Source organism: Struthio camelus, chromosome 4, assembly GCF_040807025.1.
Source record: "Struthio camelus isolate bStrCam1 chromosome 4, bStrCam1.hap1, whole genome shotgun sequence".
Lineage (NCBI taxonomy): Eukaryota > Metazoa > Chordata > Aves > Struthioniformes > Struthionidae > Struthio > Struthio camelus.
The window spans coordinates 39,924,811-39,950,236 of record NC_090945.1 but is presented as its reverse complement, the minus strand read 5'-3'; the positions used below and the strand labels follow the sequence as shown (position 1 = coordinate 39,950,236).

At 36.8% G+C, this 25,426-nt stretch overlaps 1 protein-coding gene and 1 long non-coding RNA gene across 3 annotated transcripts; one reads left to right on the top strand and one right to left on the bottom strand.

Annotated features, from left to right (window-relative positions):
• Positions 1–743: 743 nt before the first annotated feature.
• LOC104145555 (uncharacterized) lies at positions 744–6,305 on the bottom strand. 2 transcript variants are annotated; one of them, XR_011141001.1, is made up of 5 exons: positions 6,231–6,305; positions 5,261–5,428; positions 3,191–3,426; positions 2,255–2,419; positions 744–863 (listed from the first exon to the last, which is right to left on the bottom strand). It is a non-coding gene; the product is annotated as an uncharacterized lncRNA (long non-coding RNA). The 2 variants fall into 2 exon arrangements; XR_694364.2 differs by lacking the exons at positions 5,261–5,428; positions 6,231–6,305 and adding an exon at positions 4,410–4,797.
• ASIC5 (acid sensing ion channel subunit family member 5) lies at positions 3,777–24,959 on the top strand. Its single transcript, XM_068942374.1, has 11 exons — positions 3,777–3,865; positions 7,937–7,992; positions 9,600–9,906; positions 11,919–12,150; positions 13,229–13,351; positions 14,295–14,444; positions 15,554–15,701; positions 18,346–18,402; positions 20,367–20,535; positions 23,274–23,365; positions 23,974–24,959. The coding sequence occupies exons 2-11, from the start codon at positions 7,953–7,955 to the stop codon at positions 24,171–24,173; spliced, it is 1,518 nt and encodes a 505-aa protein (XP_068798475.1). The 5' UTR covers positions 3,777–3,865; positions 7,937–7,952; the 3' UTR covers positions 24,174–24,959.
• Positions 24,960–25,426: the final 467 nt, after the last annotated feature.

Below are 25,426 nucleotides of genomic sequence, written 5' to 3'. Positions count from 1 at the left end.
CGTTGTCCTCTCCATTCACCTTTAGCTGAAACGCCCAGCCTGAGCCTCCACAGTGAAATCAAACTGTTACCTTTCCTCATGGCGCAAGCAAAGAAAGAGTGTAAATTTAGTCCAAATATAGATTGTTAAAAAATGACAAACACATAACCTCAGCAAAAAAAGTTACTGTGTGGTTTTTTGTGCAGTTTTACTGTCTTCTGTGGAACATAAACTTCTAGAGCAATGGTCTGGCCTTGCAATCTTTATATTGCCTACCTGGCAGGGAAAGGACTTTGAAGTCTTAGAGCCCTTTTAAACCCTGTGCTTAACAAAACATTAACTCCCTCTTTGGGACGTAATACTACCCTTAATTGGCTCAGGATTACCAAACTCTCCCAAAACCTAGCTGAGGACACTATCTGATCCAAGCCCTATACTACCTCTTGCTCTGCTTCAGCAAGAGCCAAGCTTCAGTTAAACAAATGACACAAAATCAGCCAGTATTCAACTACTTAGAAAGTTATTTCCAGCATTTCCAAAATGTTCAAATGTCCTTAAGGACCTCATAGTTGATTGGTCCTGAAGCATCTCAGTGATAAACAACAGCCGAAGGTGAAACTCGGCAATTCAAACGAAACCAGCCCACTACATATCACTGTTGATCAGTCGCCATGTTCACTTCTTCCTGTTAAACCCTCTTGTGTCAGTGTGTTTTGAGAGCTTAGCTAACCCCAGGACCATCCTGCCAAGATGACATTCCCCAGCATCCCTGGGTCCTTCAGTTTCTGCCTTACCACTTGCAACTGAGAGCCTTACAGTAGTATGACATACCTGAGCAGATGCAAAAATACGATTCTCCGAATCTTCAGAAAACCGCAAAGGCACTGGAAAAAAACATACGCAAGGGTTCAAGCCCTACCTAGGCCACAAATACATTCCTCTAACCATGTTTGTACAACATTGATGTTGATTTAAAACAACAAATAACAATCTTTTTGCAGTGCTGTCAACATGTGAAACATGGTTATCAAAATATTCAATCAGATCACAGAAAAGCCTCAACAATTTAACAATTCCTTTCCATGGCAGAGAAAGCTAGAGATAAGTAAGCTGCTATGTTTGTATACAACGTAGAATACAGATGTTGAGCTCAAGTTTTGTATTTTTATAAAAAGCAGAAAATGAATAAATATGTTTAGTAAAAAAAACACCTAATAACACTTGTTCAAAAATTATTCTTTAGCATCTAAAAGAGTGTACTATATATACTTCTGTACTCTGCAGTGTAGTGTGTACGCTATATACTTTGTATAGTGAATACTACAGACTATATTCTTTGCATTATGATGCCAGGAAGGCATCACAAATGTGCAATGAATTTCGTACTGAGAGACAGAGTGGGAGAAGTGGCTTGTACCACCTGATTATGAAATTGTCTGTTAGCAACGTAGCCAATAGTACAAATGAAAATAGTCCTTAGGTTTGGCTCAACTCAGAGCCCTCGGCTCTGGCTTGGCTGCAGAGACTCTCAAAAATGACAGAAGAATAAACATCTCTTTGTGTTTCTGTCATACTGCTCAAAGTAGCGGCTTTCTGCAGGGATTTGATTCTTCCCTAGCAGCCTTTATGCCAACAGGGGTTTTACAGCTACTTTGCTCTCCTTATATCAGAACTATAAAGGAGTCTCAATGAAAATATTCTCCCACGTAAGAATACCTGAAAGCAAAATGTAACCCTAATTTTAATTGATGGTATTACCTTTTCCTCAAAATGCATCATCAATGTCTTTTCCATTTTCATGCTGAACACTCAGAACCACGTAGAAACAGATATAACTACATACACAACTTGCTGTTCATGCTGTGCATGACTTGCCAAGGCTATGAAAATAAAAAGTGTGTGCATGCCCTTGAGAGGTTTTTTGTTTTGTTATTTTTTGTTTTTTAGCATGAAAGTCAGACAGAAAAACCTCAGTTAATCCAGAAATGTAACAGCGTACTCTAACCTTTAGCATAGAGCGAGAACGTTCTGTTTCATGACTGGGCTGAATACAGGACAAACAGTTAAATACAGCAGGAAAAAAAAAATAAAACAGATTCCAGGAACTGATTTACCCTCATGGCAGAGCATGGGAATAAATATCCTTCTTACTTCACTGTCCTCCCCTTTCTATTTACCTCCCCTTCCCCTTCCCCAGTTACGGATGCAAGGTAGCTGGGCTAGCTTTGCACATCTCAGCTGCAACAGGGTTCAAGAAGAAATAAACTGAACTTACTTGGACTGAAAGAAGTGAGTTGTAAGGGCACAAGGGAGCCTCTCTCTAGCCTGACCAGCTGGGGTCCTATGTGAGGTCCTTTAGGGTATTTCACAGGTACCGCTGGAGCCAAGAGTCCACTGAATATATTCTTTTTGTGTGTTGCTCTACGTGTAAAACATTAGCCTGAGGAGGAGAGATGAGAAAGAACGACCACCTACTGCCTTGAATCCAACAAGATCCATCTCTCTAATTAATTTAGAAATGACCTGTTCACCTAAGCCACACCTCAAGTTATCCTATATGAAATCTGTTACGGAGAAAAAAAAATACACATACAAACAGTTTGGACGCTGCCATCCTTTCTTCTGCTTAAACTTTCACTTTAATTACAAAATCATCCCAGATCAATTTTGATGTGTTTTTCCAAGGTTCATTAATTTGAACAAAATGATTGGAGACCCTCTGATTACAACCAAGTGACACTTGAAGCTTCCCATAGCTGTTATCCCAGAATTACAATCTAGGAGTTATCCAGTACAGATAAGAATGACTGCATTGGGAAGGATAAAAGATCCATGTAGGTCAGTACCGTGCTTAAGAGTTTCCAATAGCAAGTAGCGGATGTCTGTGTTGGAGCTATAAAAATCAAACAAATAAACCCCCAAAATCAAGCTTTCAGTGAGATAATTTCCCCAGTGTATCCATCCAGCTTCCCAAAGTTGATAGTTAGGACTTCCTAGGCTCCTCATCACCTTGTATTGCAAAATTCTTCTGCGAATCTGCAGCCTGCAGCAATGAGTTCCACAGCTGAAATGCAAAGAGTGTTTCCCTGTGCTAGTTTCAAACTTCCTTCCAAGCAACCAAGTAATTTTAATTTCCATTTGGTACTAAATCATAGCTTGTGAGAAATAACTGTACTACAGCTTTAATAGTTCCAGTCACCCTTTTCTGTACCTGCTTTAACTTTACTGTGTCCGTTCTGAGGTGAAGTATTCAAAAGGCAAAACTCTAACTGATGGATCGATGTGAGCGCTGTTACTTCCATAAAATGACAGTGATGAAAGAACTACCTCTTGGCCACAAAACTGCAAATATGATAGTGAAATGCAAAAGCAAGCAGTACGGCAGCTACTGGTAGGGTTCTGTTGACGAGGTGCACCTCCAAATATTTCTGGAATATACTCATTATCCTGTTTTTTGAAAAGAATTCAAAGACAGACAAATTAAGTTCAAGCCTATATATTATGTAACGTCCTGAACTGAAACAATTTTCCAAAAAAAGCTTTCCAGAACCTAAAGTGTTACTTTTTTTTCTTTTTTTATAAGTTGGTAATTACACTGGCGGAACTGCATTTAACCTTAAATTTGTATTTATCATAGGCTCAATCCACCACACTACTTCTAGATATCCTTGTTTGGCTTTCTTCTCATCACTTATTGCATAGCTGAAGCACCTAGCAGCCTAAGCCAGAATCTCACTGCACTAGTTGCTATACAAGCAGAGAACAAAGTCATTTTCCCAGTCAATTTAATGATATAATTATAATACAAGAGATAGACAGGTGAATAAAGATATATAAAGGGAATATGAAAAGAAGAAGAGAGATTTGGCACCAGAACCTCGGCTCAGTGAGTATTTCATGATTTTCAAAACTGGCATTGGTCTTTAACCAGCGTTTTGGAGTTAATAGTCTCTTTTAAGAAAAATAAAATTTAGTAACTCAAGGCTTAACTAAACAAGCTTAAAGTTGATGCAATATTAAAAATCCAATCAGACATTTGTATTTAGGGGGAGGGACAGAGCTCAAGGTCTTGCAAACTACAAACAAAGAGAAGAGATAGTGCTGCAAGGATTTTTTTTAATATTGTATTTGTTCTACTTCTTAAACACAAAGAACAGTGTCATCACTTCTCAATGAACGTTTAACTTCCATTAACATTTTACGTGCCTCTGTCTAACATTTGAGGCTCTGCTGCATGAAGCAGAAATCTTTCACGTTACTCAATATCTGGCTCTGTTAATCAGAAATGCTGGGATCAAGTCTCCCACCCCAAACCGTACTTAAAAAGGAACTCATATTACCACCAGTTCCTCCTACTTATTTCTTAATATTCAGTACTACATCTACAGTATTTTCTTAATATACAGCATTCGTGACAGTTGTGCTTTCACCTGCCTGCTAGCTGCACTCAGATGGACAAGGATCCAAGCCTGTTCTCTGATTTGTCCCAGAGGAACAATTTATCTTCATATTCTGATTGATAATTATTTCCAGGATATGGAGAAAATGTTCTTTCACTGTTATCAAAAAAACTTCCTCCTTTCATCAAGGAAATGAATCAATACCAACAAAACTAAAAAGGTAAGAAAAATAACACATCTTGAATGCAGGCAAGAATACATAGGCTGCCACAGAGTTCTCCCAAGGCAAACCTTTCCTCTTTTAACACTCAGCAGCCACATATTGCAAGGTTCAGTTCTTTAGTACAGGAAGGCTGTTGCTTCTCCCCTCCTAAATACATTAATGCTGCTTACTAGTAAGGTGCAGCAAAGTCACAAGCTAGAGCCATAAGCTACTCCCTTCCCTTCCTGTGGCTGAATACATGCTGCTGTTTACCCAATGGTACAGCTGGCTAGCAGGAGCAAAGGGCTGGCTCAGGATAAACTCCGATAACAATTTGCTAATCGGACGCTGTTCACTATTAGCATTAATGGCTTGGATGATGAAATAGACTGTACGCATCTTAAACTGACAAATGAAAAGAGCCTGGAAGGTATTATAGCATGTTGGCAGGAGGGACTAGAACTCAAGATGATCTTCATGCATTGAAGAAAAGCACTGAAATAAACAATGTGCAGTTTCAGTGGAGTAGCACTTCAAACTTAAGCAGGGATAATCAAACCAGCCAATAAGAAAATTTTCACAGATGATCTGGATATTTCAGATAACCAAAAATAGTCCATTAAGCAACAAAAAGCAAAACAGTGAAAAGAACGAATGTTACACTGGAACTTTTACATACAAGCTCTCCATGTGGCATGGAAACCTCCTTGTTCATCCACCATCAGAAAGGATTTGTCTGCTCTTCTATGCCCTGGGCACCACTCTTCAAGAAAGATGAAGACCACTTGGCAAGAGATCAGAGGAGGATGGCAAAAACAACAAATGGTCGGTGTAGAAAATATGACCCCTTAAGAGAGATGGAAAGAATTATATTTGATCTGTGTAACTTGCAGAAGTCTGTGGAGAAAAGCTGACAGTCTTCCTTCAAAGAGAAGAATAATAAACGATTTTACTAGTATTTTATGTATGAATTAAATCATTGCAGTTCTGTATATTAGTAAATGCTCTTCTTTGCATTACTTTCTCTGTTGTAGAAGGAGATAATATTTGAGCAGGTTCTATTAAAAAAGGGAACTAGGTAAAGCATTATAAGAAACACCAATACCTAGAAAGCACTTACAGAGCCTCATACAGTGCAACAGAAGTTGCAAGGAAGCACTTTCACACTTTCTGAAGAAAAAAATTCAAGAAAAACTAAATACGCACCAAATAATATATATATAATAAATAAGAATTCCTACAAAACATTTTGTTGCAACCAGGCTATAAATACACAAGTTTTTCAGAAACACCTGTCTCAGCAAATAGCTGCACAGTTATGTTGGCTACAGATTTTTTTTTAAGTCAGCACCATAGGAAAAGAATTGAAAAGCACTGAGGACTGACCTCAAAAAAAACCTTTTGAATATACACTTTATATACTTTTTTCCAAAAATTCGTTGCTACCTCTTTCATCAGTTGGTTTTCCTCACCTTTACTGCTTAAAGCAATAGGGAATGTGTTGTTTAGATAACCAGGCATGCACCATCAGCAGTGAATGGACAGATCAGGCTAACCGTGACCAATCCATAATCAGTAAGCTATTTCTGGAAACAGTTTGGGAAAGATGAAAAAATACTTACTAAGAATTCACTTTGTAAGGTACTTACTTAACAGATTTTGTTTCTGGAATAGTGGGAGGAGGAAAAGTGGAAGCTATCCTTTCCAGGCTCATTTTGTTATGCAGGTTGACCATGCAAGATGGTTGGTTTTCGCCCCCTAGTGTTTGCTAAGGCTAAATTGATGTAAAACAACCATAAAAGAAAATAAAAAAACTTATTTCTTTTTGTAAAACACAACCACAGAAAATATGGCAACTTAGTCTAATGTTTTAAATAAGCATAAAAACTCTTTGTCAGAGATTAGAAGTGAAGAGTGCTTACCAACTGCACTTTTGAAAAAAGACACTAAGGTGAATCATATTTGGCTTGTAGAGAGCAAATTTCAGTTTGTACTTCTTTAATCGTATGCACATTACAGTATAAAAGACCAATATAATATTTCTTTAAGAGTACAAATAAGTTTTAAGTGACATTGTGGCTGTTGCCTGGTACCGTGAATTAGAATGTTTTATTTTAATAGGAATCAACAGATCTGCAAATCACTGCTCAGCAGCACATTAGAGATGGTTGAGCTACATACAGATCCTGAAAAACAGATTACTTTTAAGTACTTTACTGCTTGAATGAACATGACCTTCAAGCTACCACTTGAAGCTTGCCTCTGCAACGTGCCTCATCTGTGAGCTGTTCCTGATACCTTTTAGAAAAGCAAGAGATTTCCAAGAAGCTTGGAATAGAAATCCACCGCTCATCACACTGCAATGACTAAATAGAGATCAGTGCTTTAAATAGCTTATTGTAGCTTGAACATAGCCGGAAAATAGTCACTAATCAATTGGACAGTGAGGTAATGAAGGGACAAGCTAACATGCCTAGAAACTATGGGCATTAAACCGGACCATTACTAAGGGAATGAATGAATGAAGAAGCAGCCCCCAAATTCCCACCATCTGCAGAACAGAGAGAGGATGTGAAGTTTTCTGGATCTTCCTAAAAGGTTAACCAAGTGCATCCCAGGCCTGAATTTTTTAGTATTTTCCTGTTGCCTTTTATTAGAAGCTCTATTCTTTCCTTGAAATAAATTTCAAACACTGTCAAGCCACACGTGTAAAACAAAATCAGCTTCCATGCTTTTTCATGAGCAGTTAACACAATGAGAGACTCTGCATGTGTTTTCATCCTCACCCACTTGGTTAATTCTGTGTAATAACAGTTCATCTTGTGGGCTAAACCCCACAAAAACGTTATATATGGAGCTGGTTATGAAGACAGCTTTCAAAGCCTGGGGGAGCAGCTGCATTCTGCTGATGGAGGGAACCCGCTGGCAGATATTCATGCCCTCCAGGGCAAGATGGGCTCCTTATCTACTTAAAGAGAATTTGTTCAGCTCTAAACAGCACACTACTTTAGTGAAGACAACTGGTCCTTCTAAAAGACAAGAAAAGAGATGAAAGTCATTTGCGAAGTAAGGCAATGTAGAAGACCGAAGTCTGGATTTCTGCCATTACTGGAATAATATCATATGCACTTGAAATATATATAAATACGTACCTCTGATCCTGCTATAAAGCTAATCTTCTCTTTTACTTTGCAGACCATGCTATTTAACAGCAAAACATAGCAACCCCGGCAGGTAAATTGCCCAGTGTTATGTATCATCGGGTATCACCTCCCATTTAGTTTTCTATAAAAGCCATTACCTAGCAGTGATCACAGTGATAAGGCAGCTTAGTATATCCATTCCTTCCTTACAGAAATAAGAACAGCCTCATGGAGCAACTTGGGAGATTCATTCGACTGGATGCTAAAGGTATGTAAGCAGACATACTAAAGTGCATTACCAAAAGTTTTACTTACATTTAGGCAGGTTTTCTCAGAATTGACAACCAAAATGAGAAAAGATGTCACCTTTCTTTTCTAACCTTGTCCAAAAATAGCAGTAGTATACATGTTTAGGATATAAAGAAGGGAGGTAAGAAAAAAAACTTGTAGAGAAAATGTTACACTTAACGAGTGAGCGAATGTCTGCAGCTATTGTTCCTTTATGTATTTAGAATAAAACTAACATAGCTTTAACTAGGCAATGCCTTTTCTGAATGATACCATACTTCAATGATTTTTAGATTAAGACAAGAAGGAAACCCTGAATCTATCTAGACTAACTAACCCTTACACAGGTCACACGGGACCTCCCTGAATTAACTCCTTACAAGTAAGAGCTCTGGCTGAGCTTGAACATAATTTTTAAAAAGCCATTCTCTTTAATATTTCCATTAATGAAGATCTGATGACAATTAAGCATTGGAAATGCAAAAATAAAATGCATACCTTATTTCTAATATGAAAGAGCTTAGCTTCCAGTTCTTCCCACTGGATGTCTTTTTTTTTTTTTTTTTTGCCACCAGATCAAAAACCCTTATCACCTTGTTCCCTATACAAGCAGTTATAGATTGTGATCAAATACCTGCTAACTGAAGTTAAAAGAACCTTCTGTACTCCTAATTTTTCCACATTCAGCTTATACAGTACTAACATTAAAGCTAGACTGTGAATTTTTGAAGTTGTTATTTTTATAGACTTTCTTAGTGACACAATAGAGTAGCAGATAACAATTTATAAGTGAAGCACTTTGCAAAAAGCCTGGTCCAGTTATGACTAGACACAGGGAAGGCCTTACCGAGTTTCCCTGGTTTGGATGTTTTGAGAGAGAACACTCTGGTCCCAGATCTCACAAGATCATTCACCATCAAACTGCATTTGACTACTTTACAAGTATTGATTATACTCATTGTTGTTGTAGCCCTTTACCTTAGAATTTTTTTTAATATCAGTTTGAAGAAAGCAAGGGATAAATGACAATTTAAAAACATTCCTACTGCAAAGGTATGGAATTAGACTGATGCAAACCTAAAGAAAAGGGAGTAGGTTCTCCCTTTGAACCTGTACCCTTTTAAGTTGCAACCAGAAACTTTCAACAATGAAAGACTGACATTCTGAAAAAGATATAATTCCCTTTTTTTCTTATTTCTCAAAGCAAACAAAAAAGGCTAGCCTTTAATAGGATATTACTGAAAGTATCAGATGCTTAGCTTTTTATAACAGGTTCACAACATCCTGCAGTTTTAGATCCTAGAGGTATGTCAAAACCCAATCTTTTCCATAAAAGTGAAACTGCTCATTTAAATTGATAGGTTATACTCAAAATACTGAAAGGTTTAGTCTTTAGGCAGCATTGAGCTAATCTTAGCACCTAGCACTTCCAGAGCTCTAGAGCATCCTCAGAAGCAAGTTTACTACTTAAGACAATTTACAGATGTTTCAAACTCCTATCCAGTGTCAGAATGACATAGTTTCCTTTCTTAAATGCCATTTAAATGCTAATTTAAAAAATGTGTTTTCACCTTGTTCAATATTAAGGATTATTGGAAAAGATACGATTATATTTAATAAAGAAACTGCTGCCACGTTTGGAAGACAGAAAGAAGTACCATCAGGAGTTTGCCTCATCCACTTCATTTCATGGAGTGCATAACATTGTCCAAACGCAGAGCAAGACACGCAAAGTGCTGTGGCTGTTAGTAGTCATGGGCTCCCTTGCCATTGTCATTTGGCAAATCTGCAATCGCTTCATCTACTACTTCAGCTGGCCAACCACAACATCAGTTTATGTTCAGTATGTGGAAAATGTCGAGTTTCCTGCTGTGACTTTTTGCAACTTGAACAGGTAACAGTTACTTTAGTTGTTCACTTTTGAGAAGCAACAAGTCTTTATCTGACAAATATAAAGCAGTCAGACTCCACAACCTTTTTACAGAAACCACACAAACCAAGAAAACACAGCTCTAAGGGGTATGTGTCCCTCAGAGCTGTGCAAGAGATTTAACTGAAGAAGAAAATATGAGAATCAGGTTACGATTGATTTGATACGATAGAGGTTGTTCTTAATATTCCCCTTCCTTCAAATAAGCAATTGCACCCCAGTAAGTGAGACTAAGTCTCTATTTTTCAAAAAGCCCACTGAAGTAGAAAAACCTCTCTGCTGTTACTCTTCTATGTAAACCATAGTAATCATGAGTGTTCCTTCTACAGTGTAGCTACAGGACAGTCACATCAAAGTTAAAAGTAAAGCCAAGATTTGCAAATAGAGAAACTCAAATAGAAACTTCATACATACGTAGAAATTTCATGCAAAGCAGCTTGCTTTTTCAGAGGTGCTCAGCCTCTGCAATTCCAGATGATATCAGTGGGATTTGCAGGAGAGAAGCATCTGGCATGTCTGTCAGTCATGGGTCTAACCAGAATCTTCACTACAGGTTTCTACATTTGAAGATACTGGCCATGATTGAGATGCTTCAGATACTTTAAAAGTAATGTAACAAACCTACTACCTGCTTTTTAGAGCAAATATATAATCTAGCAACAGTGTTAGAAATATAGAAAGTTTACTCACATTGTTTCATCAAGAATGATAAGTTTTGTTATCATCCACTTTCTGCTGGCAGAATCAGCCAAAAGTCCAAGTTCCAAATATCTGGAGACTTTCTGCTTTGCTTTTCTTCCTTCCAATTGCCCTGCATAAAGCCATCACAGGTTATGTTGCAGAACGTGTACTGCAGATAAAAGTCCCTCTTGAATACAGTGGGCTGTACATTATAAAAATTTCTCAGTTCTAGTAACTACAGGTGCAGCATATTGTAAGTAAACAGTCACCTACTGAGCATGGCATCTGTCAGCTTAAGTGACAATTAAGTGACAATTTTTTCCACATCCATCTGTTCATGCTGTGCTTAGTCTTTCCTCCTGTTTTTAGTAATCAGTTATTTGTTGGCAGAACAACATCAAAGAGGCACAGAGCTACCTTTGTCTTTATTTTTTGGCTCAAATTCAGTTGCAAAGATCTGTTCCTGCCAATCTTCCTTGAGTCTGAGCATTAAGATCTATCATATAGATAGACTGATATGTTTAACAAAATAGGATTAACACAAAAAGGCAATTTTAAAGAACATGGTACTGCTATGTGTACATCTATGTATTTTGTTTTATTCTCTTTTCAGCATTTTGAGACCAAACCTATCACAACTGCACAGCCAATCCTTAATTTACTTCAGTAAGTGACAGCAATACTCTTTGTCAGGAAAGCACCTATAATACCCCATTACGGTTTTGAGACTTTCAAGTGTATTCTAGGAATCAGGGTCACCCTTGGTTTATGCCTCTGTGTCACAACCACAGAGCTCATGAGAGCTCTCTGCTATGGAGTGCAGTGCCTTAGTAAACTAGCTACGTGCAAATACTGCAAATCCACCAAGAAATCAATTTTCTGATTGATGGAACACAGTCTTTTTTCAAGGAACAGCCACTCTCAGCTAGTATCCTATGCATAAATGCAACTGCTCAGCTTGTCCTCAGTTCTACAGATACGGTTTTTGGCTTCTGCAGATGGCCAATTTATGGTTTTAATAACAACTACACACAGCAGAAATGTTGCTAATATAATTGACCAGAACTGCTGCATGAAGGGGTCTTTTCTGTATTTTCAGGTACAGAAAATGCCACATTCCTGGAAATAGAGACTATATTGGTTATTCATGTTGTAGAGATCAAAGTGCAAATATGGTGGACAAGAATCAGATATTGCCTGAGAGCAGACAACAAACAAATTATGTCGTGATTTGGCAAGAAGAGCACTGTGATCAGTCCCATAACTGCAGAACTCTTTCTTCTTCTTGCTGACAGGTTTCAAGCTCATGCTGTCATCAACCTCAGAATCATTTTTTTTCTTTGGAGCATCGTGTCTGGAGTTCTACAAGAAATTGCTATGAAAGATAATTTTTCTCAAGAGCTAAATGCTTTCCTTCTTGGAAACCAGAACTTCAGCATTAAAGAGTTCACAAGGGAAAATGGGTTTTATCTCAACAGTAGCACACTGCTAGAATGTGAATTTTTTGGAAAGCCATGTTACCCAGAGGTAAATATTTTTCCTTTTACTAGAACAGTAGCATGGAGGTGAAAGGGGATATATTCTTGCCACTTGACTTCAGTTTGGCCAGTTGCTCTCCCTGCTTTCCTTTGGAGAGATGGAGAGAAGAGTTCCTGCTCTAAATCACCCTGCAGACAGCCTAGTGAGGGTCCCCAAGCTGTAAAATGGGATTTCAATCTAAATTGCTTTCTACCTAATGCCACTTCTGCATAAACTGCAGGCTTGGAAAAATGCAATGCCTCCAGGCTGTACTCAGCAACATTTTCTGTAAGTGGCCTATAACTAAGATCAGTTTAAATGGAGTTTTTGCATGACACAATTGCATAGTTGCACTCAGTTGATGGAATTAGTTTTGCTCTTTAAGACCAGAATAGCTAGGGTAACTCTACACAGAGCCCAAAAGAATTTTAAATATGGAGGTAAATACAGCCCAAACTTGGGAATTTTGGACAATAACCAAAGAACATGATCCTCCCATTTTTATGTCAGTTCTTCCATAGGGTATTTTCTGACTTAAATAGAACATGTAAACAGAAAAATCAGGCTTATATAAGATACATTAGTACCTAATGGCTAAAACTTTAAAGCAATCAATCAGATGCAATCATGTTAGCAAATGTTTTCAGTTAAATGACCAGCTGTTTTGGGGAAAAAAATGCAGGTATTGTACATATTGTACTTTCACCTATAGTATGACTATTTCTTTTGAAATGAAGTCTTCATTAAACATCTACTGAAAAAATTAAACAAGTTGTTTTCCACTATATCATTTCTATAGAATGTAATGTGTAAAAAAACAAAATAGGACCTCATTCAGTGATTATGAACAGCCCATAGATATTAATAAAAAATGTGAAGTTCTCCTTTAGATTTCTGTAGCTCAGTTCTTAAAGATGGGGATGAAATCCCTTTGATAATTTCCATCAGTTACTCCTTTTCTAAATGTAATATTTAACACTTCCTCTGGAAAAAAAAGTAGCCCATCTCTTAGCCCACTGTGACTCACTCATGTAATTTTAAATGATCTTGCTTTTATTTTATTCTTCCCCATTTTCCTTTTTTGAAGGATTTTGAGCATGTTTTCACTGAATATGGAAACTGCTTTACTTTTAATCACAATGATCTTCCAGAAAAGAGAAGAGTGAGTGTGTCTGGACGAGGCTTAAGTTTACTTTTTGATGTCAAACAGGTACAGTCATCCTAATAATGCTATACATGTGGTAATTTATAGATTAGATTTTTACACAAGCCTACAGAATGTCATGTGCAAACTTCTGTTTCAAGACTATTTCCTTCTGACTGAGAGGGGAGTTTAGCAGAAAGATCCAATTCTAGTTTAAAAATTTGAGAAGAATATTGATTCTTTCCTCAGCTAAATTCTTCTGAAAGTTGCAAATGAGTGTAAAAATATCAGTAATACAGCTCACTCACAACTGAAACATATCATCAGAGCTGTAAAATAATTTAATATAGGCCACTTCAGGATAATATCATATAATTTTAAATAAAGGCTGAGTAGGGAAGATCACATGGTGCCTATTTCTACCTACCGAATGTTGGTTTCAGTAGCAGCTGTAAGTGCTTGGTGCCAGCTAAGATCTGATCTTGGCACTGTATACAGTTTCTCATCTCATTAGGATTGTCTTTGACCAACAGAAAACACAGACAATTCAGGGAATGTCACCTATGAGATCAGGGAAGAAAACTAAAATCTAGAATGGCAAAATGAGTTAGACATTCAGCTGGGCTCTCTAGGAGTCATAAGAGACAGCAGTGACAGGTTCTGGAGACAGCAATGGAAAGTCTGCTGAAATGTAAGAGGTAGCTGCAAGTAAAAGGAACGGATCTCCAAGTTATGAATAAATGTTCATCAATGCCTTCTTGCTTTTGAAAGCGGAAGATAACAGAAGGAAGAAAAAAACTGACCGTTTAGAATAATTGGAAGGAAACCCAAATAGGCATGCAACAAAGAAAATTCAAGTCAGTTTGCTTTTATACTTTTCTTTAAATTGCCAAAGATGTAACTGGAGATTTAAGACCAAATAAAACACCATTGCATCACGCTAAATATAGCTAAAGCCTCAGATGACAAACCAAGACAATATAATTTAAAATAACTCTTTCTGTATCAGGCACAATTTACTGATGACCCTTCCCTTGGCTATATTGATGCTGGTATAACTTATGTTATCCATTCACCCAAAGAACTTCCACACTTTGATGGTTTAGGTTTATCAACACCAGTCGGCATGCATGCACAGGTCGCAATCCGCCACCTGAAGGTAAGAATTTTCTCCATCAAGTAGAAATATCAGTCTTTATTTTCTCTAATTCTATTCTGAAGTGTGACAACAACTGAGACATTCTGGAAATCAAAATATTTCTGCCACAGTCACTCCTGAGAATAACGTTTCCTCCAGCCACAAACAAAATTGCTGCTCTCTTTCTTCCAGATATCTTTGGTCTTCATAATCTATTTTACTAAAGTCAGCTTTTCTTATCTAACATCTTACAAAGTCACTGACATCTAATGATGCAAGGATATCATTATAAGGATACTGCAGCATTGTAACATTAATGTCACACCAGAGAAAGACAAATTACTTACTATATTAGAGCCTAGACTGATGTTACTATAATAGCATCTAGAAGAGCAGGTATCACTTTTGTTTCTCTAGAAATGATAACATGTTACCAGGCTGCTGTTTTTACATAAAGACAATAAGCGTCAAAATAATGCAAATTTTCCATGTTCGTATCCCATTCAGGACAAACGCTGGTATACCTGAAAAATGCACTCTTCATACACTGTTTAAGATACGTGACCCTAATTCTTCCCTTTTTCCACAAGCCTAATCACACTCACTTAAGACTAGGACATAACTTCCCATTTTACCTTGTCCTGTTAATCTGAAATCAACACATACATGCGTTTTCAAATGTGAGGATGTGAGGAAGAGACAACTATTTACAGAAGGCATTTTTTTTTTCTCTGTATTTGATTCACTTCTCAATTTCAGAATCAAGCTGGTGTAGCTCAGCTTGCTGAACTGTTTTTAAGGGTATTAGTGATGTTGCCCATTCTTGATATCAGGACTTTGAAGTTCTGACAGGCGGGTCAAGGCGGGCTCCGCTTCCTCGTGGCATCCTGTTGAGGTGCACGACCCTAGTGAACCAGGCTAACTGATAAAGCCCGATTTTTGCCATGTAAGAGAGGAAATGATTTTAAAAATAACTCCAAAAGCACAAACTGTAATTGCCTCCAATTAAATCACAATATTTCTCCTTATGCCTCAAACAAGCTTCCTTCAGCACTTTAAAATATGAGAAAATAATATTTAAATTTAAAAGAGAGACAAAAATTGTATCTTCTGTTACTATTACCCTACAGACAATCATTCAAGAATACCCATGGGGAGAGTGCAAGCCTGATATCAAACTACGACACCACAAGATTTATAGTACTTATGGATGTTTGCAGGAATGCAAGGCCCAGTACATACAAGACTGGTGTGGCTGTTTACCATTCATTCTTCCAGGTATTTCTTAGGAATATCATATATCATACAATGTATTTAAAGCTTATCTTGCTAGCAGGCTTCACCTATAACTGAGCAGAAAGGGAGAAGGGGCAGATCCTTGAGTGGTATTTATAGCTGAGGTTAATTTAGTTGTACTAGGATATAACTTTCATTTATTTACATTTATTTTAAGTTACATAAGCTTGTTATTTTATTTCACTTCAAGAAAACAAATAAGGTATTTGGTCAGCTCTAAACCTAGTGCCTGGTCATTAGCTGTTTTTATATTGCAGCCCAAAAATCTTGAAAGAAAAGATTATGCCTCAGAGCTGTGAGACAAACCTGTAGTCTTGAACTGGACCTCTTAATGAGTTGGAACTAAATCCATAAAAAGACATAGATTCTCATACGTTCTGCAGGGCAACATTGACCTTTTAGGTGGTTAGCAGCCACAGCAGAATTGACTGCCCAAAGTTAGACATGTTAGTTCACTACACGAACAATGGAAAACGTCTGACACCTAGAAGGGGGCTCTGCAAAAGCCAACAGGCTTGAATGGGTCTGTAGGAAACACTGAGGACAGATTTGTGCTATAATACTCCCTTCAAGAATCCCCTCAAGGTATCTTAAGCACTCTAGAAATGTCAGGATAAGTGCCCTCCTGCCAACATTTTCAGCAGTGAAAGTAATGATAATACCGTCAGCTCTCTCTGAAGCAAGAACTGGAACCCAAATCTCTGCTCTAACAGATCTTCTTTTTTTTTTTTAATTAGTGGACAAGAAAGTCACTGTCATGCTTACACTTTCCGACCCAGTGTATCTCTAAATATTCCCAAGCAAGATGAACTAGCTTCAAAAAGAAAGACCCATCAGTGAGTAATCTCTAGCCTATCTGTTTAGACAGCCTCCTGGGAAGAAGGTTAGCAGCCTCCTGGAAACTCTCTTGGAAAGGAGTATGAGAAGGAAATTAAGTGTAGGTCCCACGTACCCACAGTGAGCCCTTTATCCAGGGGCAATTCAGTAAAAGAGGGCACCACCTTCTCTGACTATGTTTTGGATGACACTTTGTTTAGAAAATCCCTGCCAGGTGAGAGGGCCAGGCAAGGGGGGGAAGGGTCCAGATCCTGTTGCCCGATGAACCGTTTGGTGCCATCCTGGCCCAAACGCTTCTGGGTGGCAGATGGCTGCACAGAGGCATTTACCATGAGCAACCCAGGAGAGGGTTAGGTGACTGCAAAGAAGTAGTTGTAACTGGATCGTAGGCATGAGGCAGCTCAGCAGAACCGAAAGCTATTAAGAAGAAAGCAGGCCTACCTGTCCGCTTTAACGCCTACACCACAGGAACCAGCTGTTGGGACTTGAAGGCATGTAGTAACTTACAACGTAACACCATTTAAAATGAATATTCTAGGTAAAAGACTGCATTCAGTGCTATCAGAGTATTGTAAAGGGGGAAGACTTTTAAGTAGTCTACTCTGAGCTTTCACTTGAAGCTATTTTCAGAGCAGCATCCCGCCACAGAGAAAAAGTTGTTGTAAGAGTTTCTACAGAAAGTGGATTAACCGCTCCTGCTTAATGCTGCAGTTAAAAGGAAATAAAACAGAAAATAACTCATACATTTTATTGGATATATTATTTTCAGTATCTTACACACCTCTCTATGTGCTCATATATAAAAGAATCTAAATGCAGAGTATAGGATAGTATAGGAGTGATTATATATCATCTTTGCCAAAACCTGCTACTCAAGAATCCTAACATTTTTGGAGACATTATCCTGTCTGACCTTACAGGGATATTCCTTAAATTGGGTTACGGTTCATTATTATTTCCATTAGTCACTCTAATAAGTGGCCTGACTTAACTTTAGGCACTTCATTAGGAATTTGTTTCTGTAGATTTGTACATTTGCTTGTAGAAATTTTTTCAGGGCAATGAGTGATTGTTATTACATCATTTTAGGTGATTTATTCCAAAAATAAGCTTTCCTAGTACACAAGCAACCCTAATTCTTTTGCAAAAATTTTAAGGATAGTAACTAGTTTCAAAATTGGGGTGATTACGTGCTTGTGAGGAAAAATAGAGAGCTTACCATTTAAACAAGCACCTTTATCAGATATCTTGGCACTTCTAAAGAGCTAAGAAATATTTTCATGCAAGAAAAAAGTCTGGGGTGAAAATTAAGGCCATCCAAAATCCAAAAGGTTTGGCATTGGCCCAGGGTGCTATCTTACCCCTAAGGTCTCCAAGCAGCTCTTGCAGAAAGTCTTGAACTAATGCTGAAACATGTGGAGTGCATTCCTATATAACATCTCCCTACTTTGTTTTTTATTTCCATAAGGAAAGACAAATTCCTGGACTTAGCAAGCTCATGTAAAAAGTGAGCCAGCAGCTTGAAGGCAGTTCTGACTAGCACACGTAATAAAGATGCTTGCTCCAGCAACGAGCCTCATGGCTTGTTTTTTTTTTTTTTTTGCCCCCTATGTGCCCCTTTTGGTGTTGGTAACTGTATTGTGCCAGACTGAACCATTTTCTCTGTTACAAAATGAGATGTATGAAGTGGTATGTAGACTTTGATGAATTTACTCTTCAGTTTAGCACAAGTAGAACTAAGAGCTAGATTGTTAATTTATGTTCCTAAAGTTATTTGTTTATTTTTAAGGAAATGGAACAGAATGTGATATACAGAAGTTTTACAATTGTGTTTATCCTGCACTCTGTAAGTAATGATTTCATATTTGTATTTGCTAAGACAATTTCAAATAGCACAAATTATCTATGAATTAAAACCAAACACTGAAAGTAGTACTGAAATGAAGTACATCACAGTTCATTTAATATTCTGAAAAGAGAGACTGGACAGGGCATTAAATAGTGTCAATTAAAAACATATAATTCATGTTAGCAAAATAGTTCAAAACCGAAGGATGTAAAATCAGTTTTCACTTACCAAGACTCTTGCTTGCATTTTTGCATCTTCGTGGTGTCATCCTTCTAGCTCCAATGTTCTACTTTTTTTGTTCATGAGAGAAATGTGAATAGCCTAGTAGGAAGAGGTTTGCTAACTGGTGGAAAATCTAACTCAAAACCACTGGACTTTAAGGTTTTTCATTTTAAAAACTAAAATGTTTTCAAAAAAACTAGTATGTTTTCAAAATGCTACAGATGTAATTCATTTCCACAGGCAAATAAGCTGCACACAGGAGATACGAAGTTTTAAGTCACTACAATAGACTTTCTGGAAAATACTGAAAATGATGATCTGAGGAGTAACTTCCCATGAATTTTAGAAAGCCTCCTTTTTAACTGTTTTGGATCCCATTATGTAATGTGACTCTCCCTTCCCAAAGGAAAGGATGCTTAAAGAAAGCAAGAAGATCAACATTTTCAGTTTTTTTGGTTCTAGCTTTTTTGGATTATGTGTATGCAATATTCAAGCAAGATCTACTACTATGAACAACAAATTTTTTTGTGGCTCTGTTGGAATAACAAATTGCTTTAAGTTCACATTCTTCTGTAATCATGATCATCTTTGATAGTCTGTCATTGTGGAAACAGATACATTCCTTAATAGATATTCTGTGACCAAGTTTCACAGAAACCACTGAGCAGCAAGTCAAGCCTCTCCCTCCCCCCCCCCCCCCAAGTCCTACTGAAGGTGAATAGGACACATGCTCAGAGCTGGATCTGAGAGGACACTGGTGTTATAGTGCTGTAGCTGGTGTACCACATGCAATGCCCTGAGCTCAAGCGTCTGGTCCTCAGAGCCCCAGGTTAGGTGCTAAGTCTCCTTCTACAGAGCAGGAGAGGTTAAACAGATATCTGCCCTGAACAAGCCAATGAGGTCTACAGGTGGTTAGTGCACTTATTTTAGGCAAAAGGGCCTGTTATCCGGCCTGAAAATCTACAGCCCTGATATTCCTGGAGAGTGCCTCGTATCACCAAGTTGAGCTACCTCTTCTCTGCCAGATAGCTACTCTAATTTGCAAAAAGGGAAACCCACACTGAGAGGGAACAGGCACAGCTGCAGCCACCCCACCAGAGTAAATTAAGATGCTGTAACCAGAAGGTTGTGGTACTTACGTCAGCTTTGGGTTCCAGTTTCTGCTTCAGGGAGTACTTATGCCTTTGACATGACACAGGTAGCATAAATAGAAAGAGAAGTGTTGAAGCTAGACGTGTTGAAGTTTTTTCTACATGAATTTTGTCCAGCTTTTGCAGATTTCTATAATGCTTCTTCTGTTAGAGCATCTGCCTTGACGGAGGAGTCGTTCCTCAGTTTCTTGAATAGCGAGACCTGCAGAGTTTTATGACTTCAGCTTGGTATTTGAAAAAAACAAAAGGATCCTTCTGAGATATCTCAAGCCCAATTATCAAAGGGAGGTTGCACACTGAATGCGTAAAGTCAGCTTAGTTTACCAAGATTTTTATGTAGCTATCAGACAATAGTAAAATACAACATGTAAAACATTAACTGTTCTGGAAGCCATTTCCATGCATAGAAAGGAGCTAGGTAAATGTCAAGTCACGCAGACTAAGGGAGTTAGATATGTAATTGAAAGGCTAGCACAGAACATGGAAAGTCTTCTCTTACCCTACTGTTCATTTTGTAAGTTTCAAAAAATTTCTCAAAACTGTATGCTTTCAGAAATATTACACAAACTCTTTCTCCTGAAATTTCAGACGAGATAGAGCTACAAGGATTATGCACAGCAGGAACCCACAATTCCACTTGCCCTGTTGCATGCGAAGAAACAGATTATCCTACCACTGTCACCTATTCAAGTTTTGCAGGAGAAAAAGCCATAAAATTTATTTCTGCAAAGCTGAAGAAAAGCCCAGAATATATCAGGTAATCTCACTTAACAGTATGTCTATTAGAGAATATGATCAATTACTTTTAAATCTGCTAATGGAGTATAGGATGTAAATTTGACCTGTAAAAAGAGGTACTTGTGCCATATCAATAACGATGTCTGTGAGATGAAATAATCTCTTAGTTAAAACCAGTTAGGATTTTTATATATTAATATAAAATATAATTAATATATAAAAATATATAAATTTATAATATATAATACATAATATATATAATATATATGTTATGACATATATTATTGTTATTATATTATAATAATATATTATAATAATATATTATAATATAACATATATTATATATAATATATTATTATATGCTATATATAATACATATTATTATATATTTTATATATAATATACTATATTGTATATTTTATTTATTATATATAAATATATAATTTTATATTAATATATAGATTAATATAAAATTAATCTAAAGTATACTTAAATAAATTTAAAGTTTGTCAATATCGTAAAATAGATACCCCAGTTAAAAAAATAACGTTCTCAGTTAGAATCCCTGTCACTGATCTCTTAGAACATTACAGTTTTTGGAACACTTCTGCAATTAAGAATAGAGAAAGAGTAGGGTTATCAGATATTCACAACCCACTTGAGCAATCCTTCCAATAGACAAGAGTGAGATCTTAACCCTTTTGCAGATGAAGTCAGTGAACAACACAAATCAATGTTAGATAAAGTTTTTCTCCTTCCTTTCAATCCTTTCCCGAAGAAAGTGTCATAAACTATGAAGAATTAGATTTGTTGTGGCAATAACATCATAAGTTTAATATTCTTTCCTGTTGTTAGCAGAATTCAGTAATAATATTTACATTACAAAAATTATTTAGAATATTTGGTACAGTATTATTCTCATGAGGTAGCAGAACAGGGAAATGATATGGTTTTATCTGTGTGATTGAAAATGCCACATATCAAAAAAAAAGTGGGTCTATATCGGAGAAAGAGATCTTTCAGTGTAAAAACATATATCTGCAGTATTGATTGCACATTTAATCCAATAAATTATGTTAGAATTTACATTATGCATAGAACTGTGTAACTCAGTAGTAACACTGAGCTAATGAAACCTTCAAGTTCATGGAAGAAATATCATACATGCTTACACTTTATAATGCATACATGTATTACAGTTTATACATACATATATATATAATAAGTTAATGCTGGATTTCCTTGAAAACACAAACACTATACCTCCAGAAATAGAATAATTTCCAAAATTTGTGGCTAGAAAGATATAATCTAGATGTCAAAGAGCATTAAACACAGTTTTATAGACTGAATTACCTTTTGCTTACATTGTAGATGTCACCAGTACAAACAGGGATTTATATGGGCACTACACGAACACTTAATATTCACTACACCAAAATAGGGTCACAAAGAACTGTAGAAAATTTGGCTAATGAAATACCTAAGAGTAGCTCATTGTTTCAGTGACTTCAGCTTTCTCACTCTTGAAGCCATCAGTCTGCACATGCTTCCATATGTTTATACATGAATAGGTACTATACCAAGATTACAAAAATTAAATCCATTATTATATGAAAAAATATTAAGCCTTTGAAAACATTTTACCTTTGTTGATTATTTTACTGTCTATAAACATCGTGCACAACCCAGCAATTCTTTCAATTAAGCAAGCAAAAATACAGAACATTCTTCTGTTACTAAGTCTTACCCAATAGGAATCATGCCAACATATTAATGAGTACATATTCTGAGCTATAAAACATGGAGACATATTGATTTCTGAAGATGTAAAAAGGGAAAAGTTAACTATTTACCACCTTGTCGGATCACACCACTAGCAACTCATTATAATAGTAGGAAGCTTTATTAATAGAATCTATTAAAATAGGATTATTTTTATTACCAAATGCTATCTGAATTCTAGGGTTTTCACCTAAAGAGATGGAAGTGATCGTTTTGTATAGCAAATACTTCATTTTCAGCGAATATTGTTAACAAACTCATCATCTTTTTCCAACTAAAATCTGTATCTATTAAAACTACTGAAAAATAATCACTTCTTTTACTCTTCAATTTTGTGAAAACAGTTTCTGTGGCTGTTTTATTCCACAACAGTTATGTTTATTTTCTATTCAGTGGTTATGCAGATTCATAAAGATGAGCTTTCTACTCATCTGAATAATTCCACAGGTCTTGCTCCAACAGAGATGTACATTCTCTTCCTCTTTCGCAGCATGCAAGAATAAAATTAGGTAAGAAAGGTTATTGGCAGGAGATAAAGCTACACATCCAAGGACAGGACAAGGGATCTTCTGCATAAAAATTCCCACTGAAATCAGCAGGATTAAATAAGCTATTGCACATAAACAAAAGTGGTAGACTGCGGACCAAAGACACTTTCCAGCACTGTATCTGCTGTAGTTCAGGATGCTCAACACTTCCACTCTAGCTTATCTCTAAGATCCTGAAAAAGCAGGAGTTTGCCTCACAAGGTAAAACTACACTGAGTCACACACAAGCTGTCCTCCAATAAACTCCTTTTATAAGTTATTAGGACCTTTGCTTCAGTCTAACTGATTTTTTGCAACTTTAATCTCATTGTTCTTTCAAAGACACCATCACACTCCATGAACTCAGTTCATACTAATAGAAAATTATATTATATGAACAGTGATCCTCTCCGTCTCAAGTAATACTGTATGTATGTGTCATTAGGCAGAATCTTGTGCATATTGACATTAAATATCATGATCTGAACTACAAAATGACACAGCAGCAGAAGGCCTTAACTGTAGCCGAGTTGCTTGGTAAGTGAATATTATTTAATATTTATTTATTGTTGATTAATAATTAAACGAAAAAAAAACTGATTTTTTATTCTCTCCCTTCCCAAGTCATGGCCTATCTGGGTTTCTAAACAGAAGGCAATGCCTTTTATATTATAATGGCAATAATCACACACTTGCCTCGTGCTCCTTTTTGAAGTAGTCTCCTGCTGTTCCATTAAATGATTTGCAGTACGGACAATTGCTGAGACTAAGCATTAAGTGTTGCACTCATTTGTGGCTATGCAACATATAGAACTATAACAGTAGTGAAATTTAAGGGATTTGGAGAGGAAAGGGAGGAAGAGAGGAGGAGAAGCAAGAGAAAGGTTAAAAAGACATAGAAGCAGAAAATATTTTACACACTTGCTCCACAGTAGGAGTTGTTGTGTTGTACTTGCTTTTTTTAGAATGTTAATAAATATGTTAATCTTCTCCCACAAACACTCTTAAGAATATTAATTCTGTTTTCTTAAAGTGATGAATTATGTATATTGAATTTACTTAGCTTTTGAACCCAGCAGTTTTGTTTGCTTGCTAGACTAAACCAAATGCTTAGGATGACGTTTGTTTATTTCTTTCTGCTATAGCTGATGTAGGTGGCCAGCTTGGATTGTTTTGTGGTGCCAGTATGATTACAATCATAGAACTCCTGGAGTATATTTTTACTAACTTCTGTTGGATGTGCATCTTTCTTCTACTGAAAGTGCCTGAAATGCCTCAATGGAATATTCCACCCCAGAACCAGCCAACACACAAGGAAGAAAAGAAGGGAATACAAGAATGTTAGTGGTTCATAGATGCACAAATCTAGTTGTTTCTGGAACCAGCTTTCCTTTTTTTAGACACAGAAGAGACAGTAATACCTTCCATTGTTCCCTTCCCTGCACCCTTTATCCTTCCTGCTTCTCTTACTGCCTTGCACTATTTATCTGTGTTAGACAAGCTTAAAGAATGAACTTTGGAAAGTCTCACTTTCTCTCTCCTGTAAAGAAAAATGTGATCTTTACTTAAATTTTATTTTAAAGAATTACTAATTTTTTTAAATAGCACAGCAAGTGATACTGACAGACAGTGCAATGTTGCATCTCTGACCAAGTTTAAAACTTGTATTGTGAGCGAGAAGAAATACTCCTGCCAGATTAGCATACATAACAAGTTCTTTAACCTCCAGTAAAGGTGCAGCATTGCTACATTTAAAAAAGGCAGGCACCATATTAGGCACAAAGTCTGTACTACTAATGTACCATTTTCAAACATTCCAGTTGAAGGATATTGTAGCTTTGCCTATGAGAATCAAAAATGTGCCTAATAACAATAACTTCTGGATTATATTGTCTGTTTGTCTGAAATACATCAAAAAAAACCCTCATGAGTCTGCCTACTACTATAAATAGAAAAGTGAGAAACCTAGAGCATCTGGGTGGATGGCAAGAGGATAAACATAGCCCAAATTCATATTGTTGGACTCCAGGGATAGCAAACAGACCTGCCTCCATTCTACTGCTTTTAATAAGCATCAAAAATTGTATAAATATGTTGCAGAGTTATAAATGAATTGCTCAAAAGGTTATTTCATTAAGGAAATGAAGCTACTGACCTCACATTTTATAAAGAATCTGTTGACTGAGTTTTTCATTGCTGGAAGCAATAAAACTTCAAGATGGCTCAGTAGGATTGAGCACCGTAATTTCAATGTTTAAGGTTGTGAAAGAGGATGATAAAGATTAAAGGCTTCATCCAAGTTTATCCTGTGGGGATTTTTTTCCCTCACCATTATCAAGCCCGTGCACAATTATAACAGGGACCATACAAAAGGTCTATCTGACCCTGCTGTCCGGGATCACATATTGGCCAACATGGAGTCATGAGAAAGAATGTAAAGACCTGAGGAGGCATACTGTGATATTTCTCTGCAGAACTCTCCCAGCCTCAAACAGTTTGTAGTTGTAGGATTCCTGAATCAGAAGAATTTCTAGTTTTGGAAGTCGAAACTAGGTTATTATCTGGCTTCTGGATAAAAACAAAAGTAGGAGAAAGATT

Bases quoted from the DNA above. Each gene is read 5' to 3' on its own strand.
- ASIC5 (XM_068942374.1), top strand. From the start codon at position 7,953: ATGGAGCAACTTGGGAGATTCATTCGACTGGATGCTAAAG. The intron at 12,151-13,228 runs GTAAATATTTTT...CCTTTTTTGAAG, and splicing joins GAAAGCCATGTTACCCAGAG to GATTTTGAGCATGTTTTCAC. The intron at 13,352-14,294 runs GTACAGTCATCC...TTTCTGTATCAG, and splicing joins TACTTTTTGATGTCAAACAG to GCACAATTTACTGATGACCC.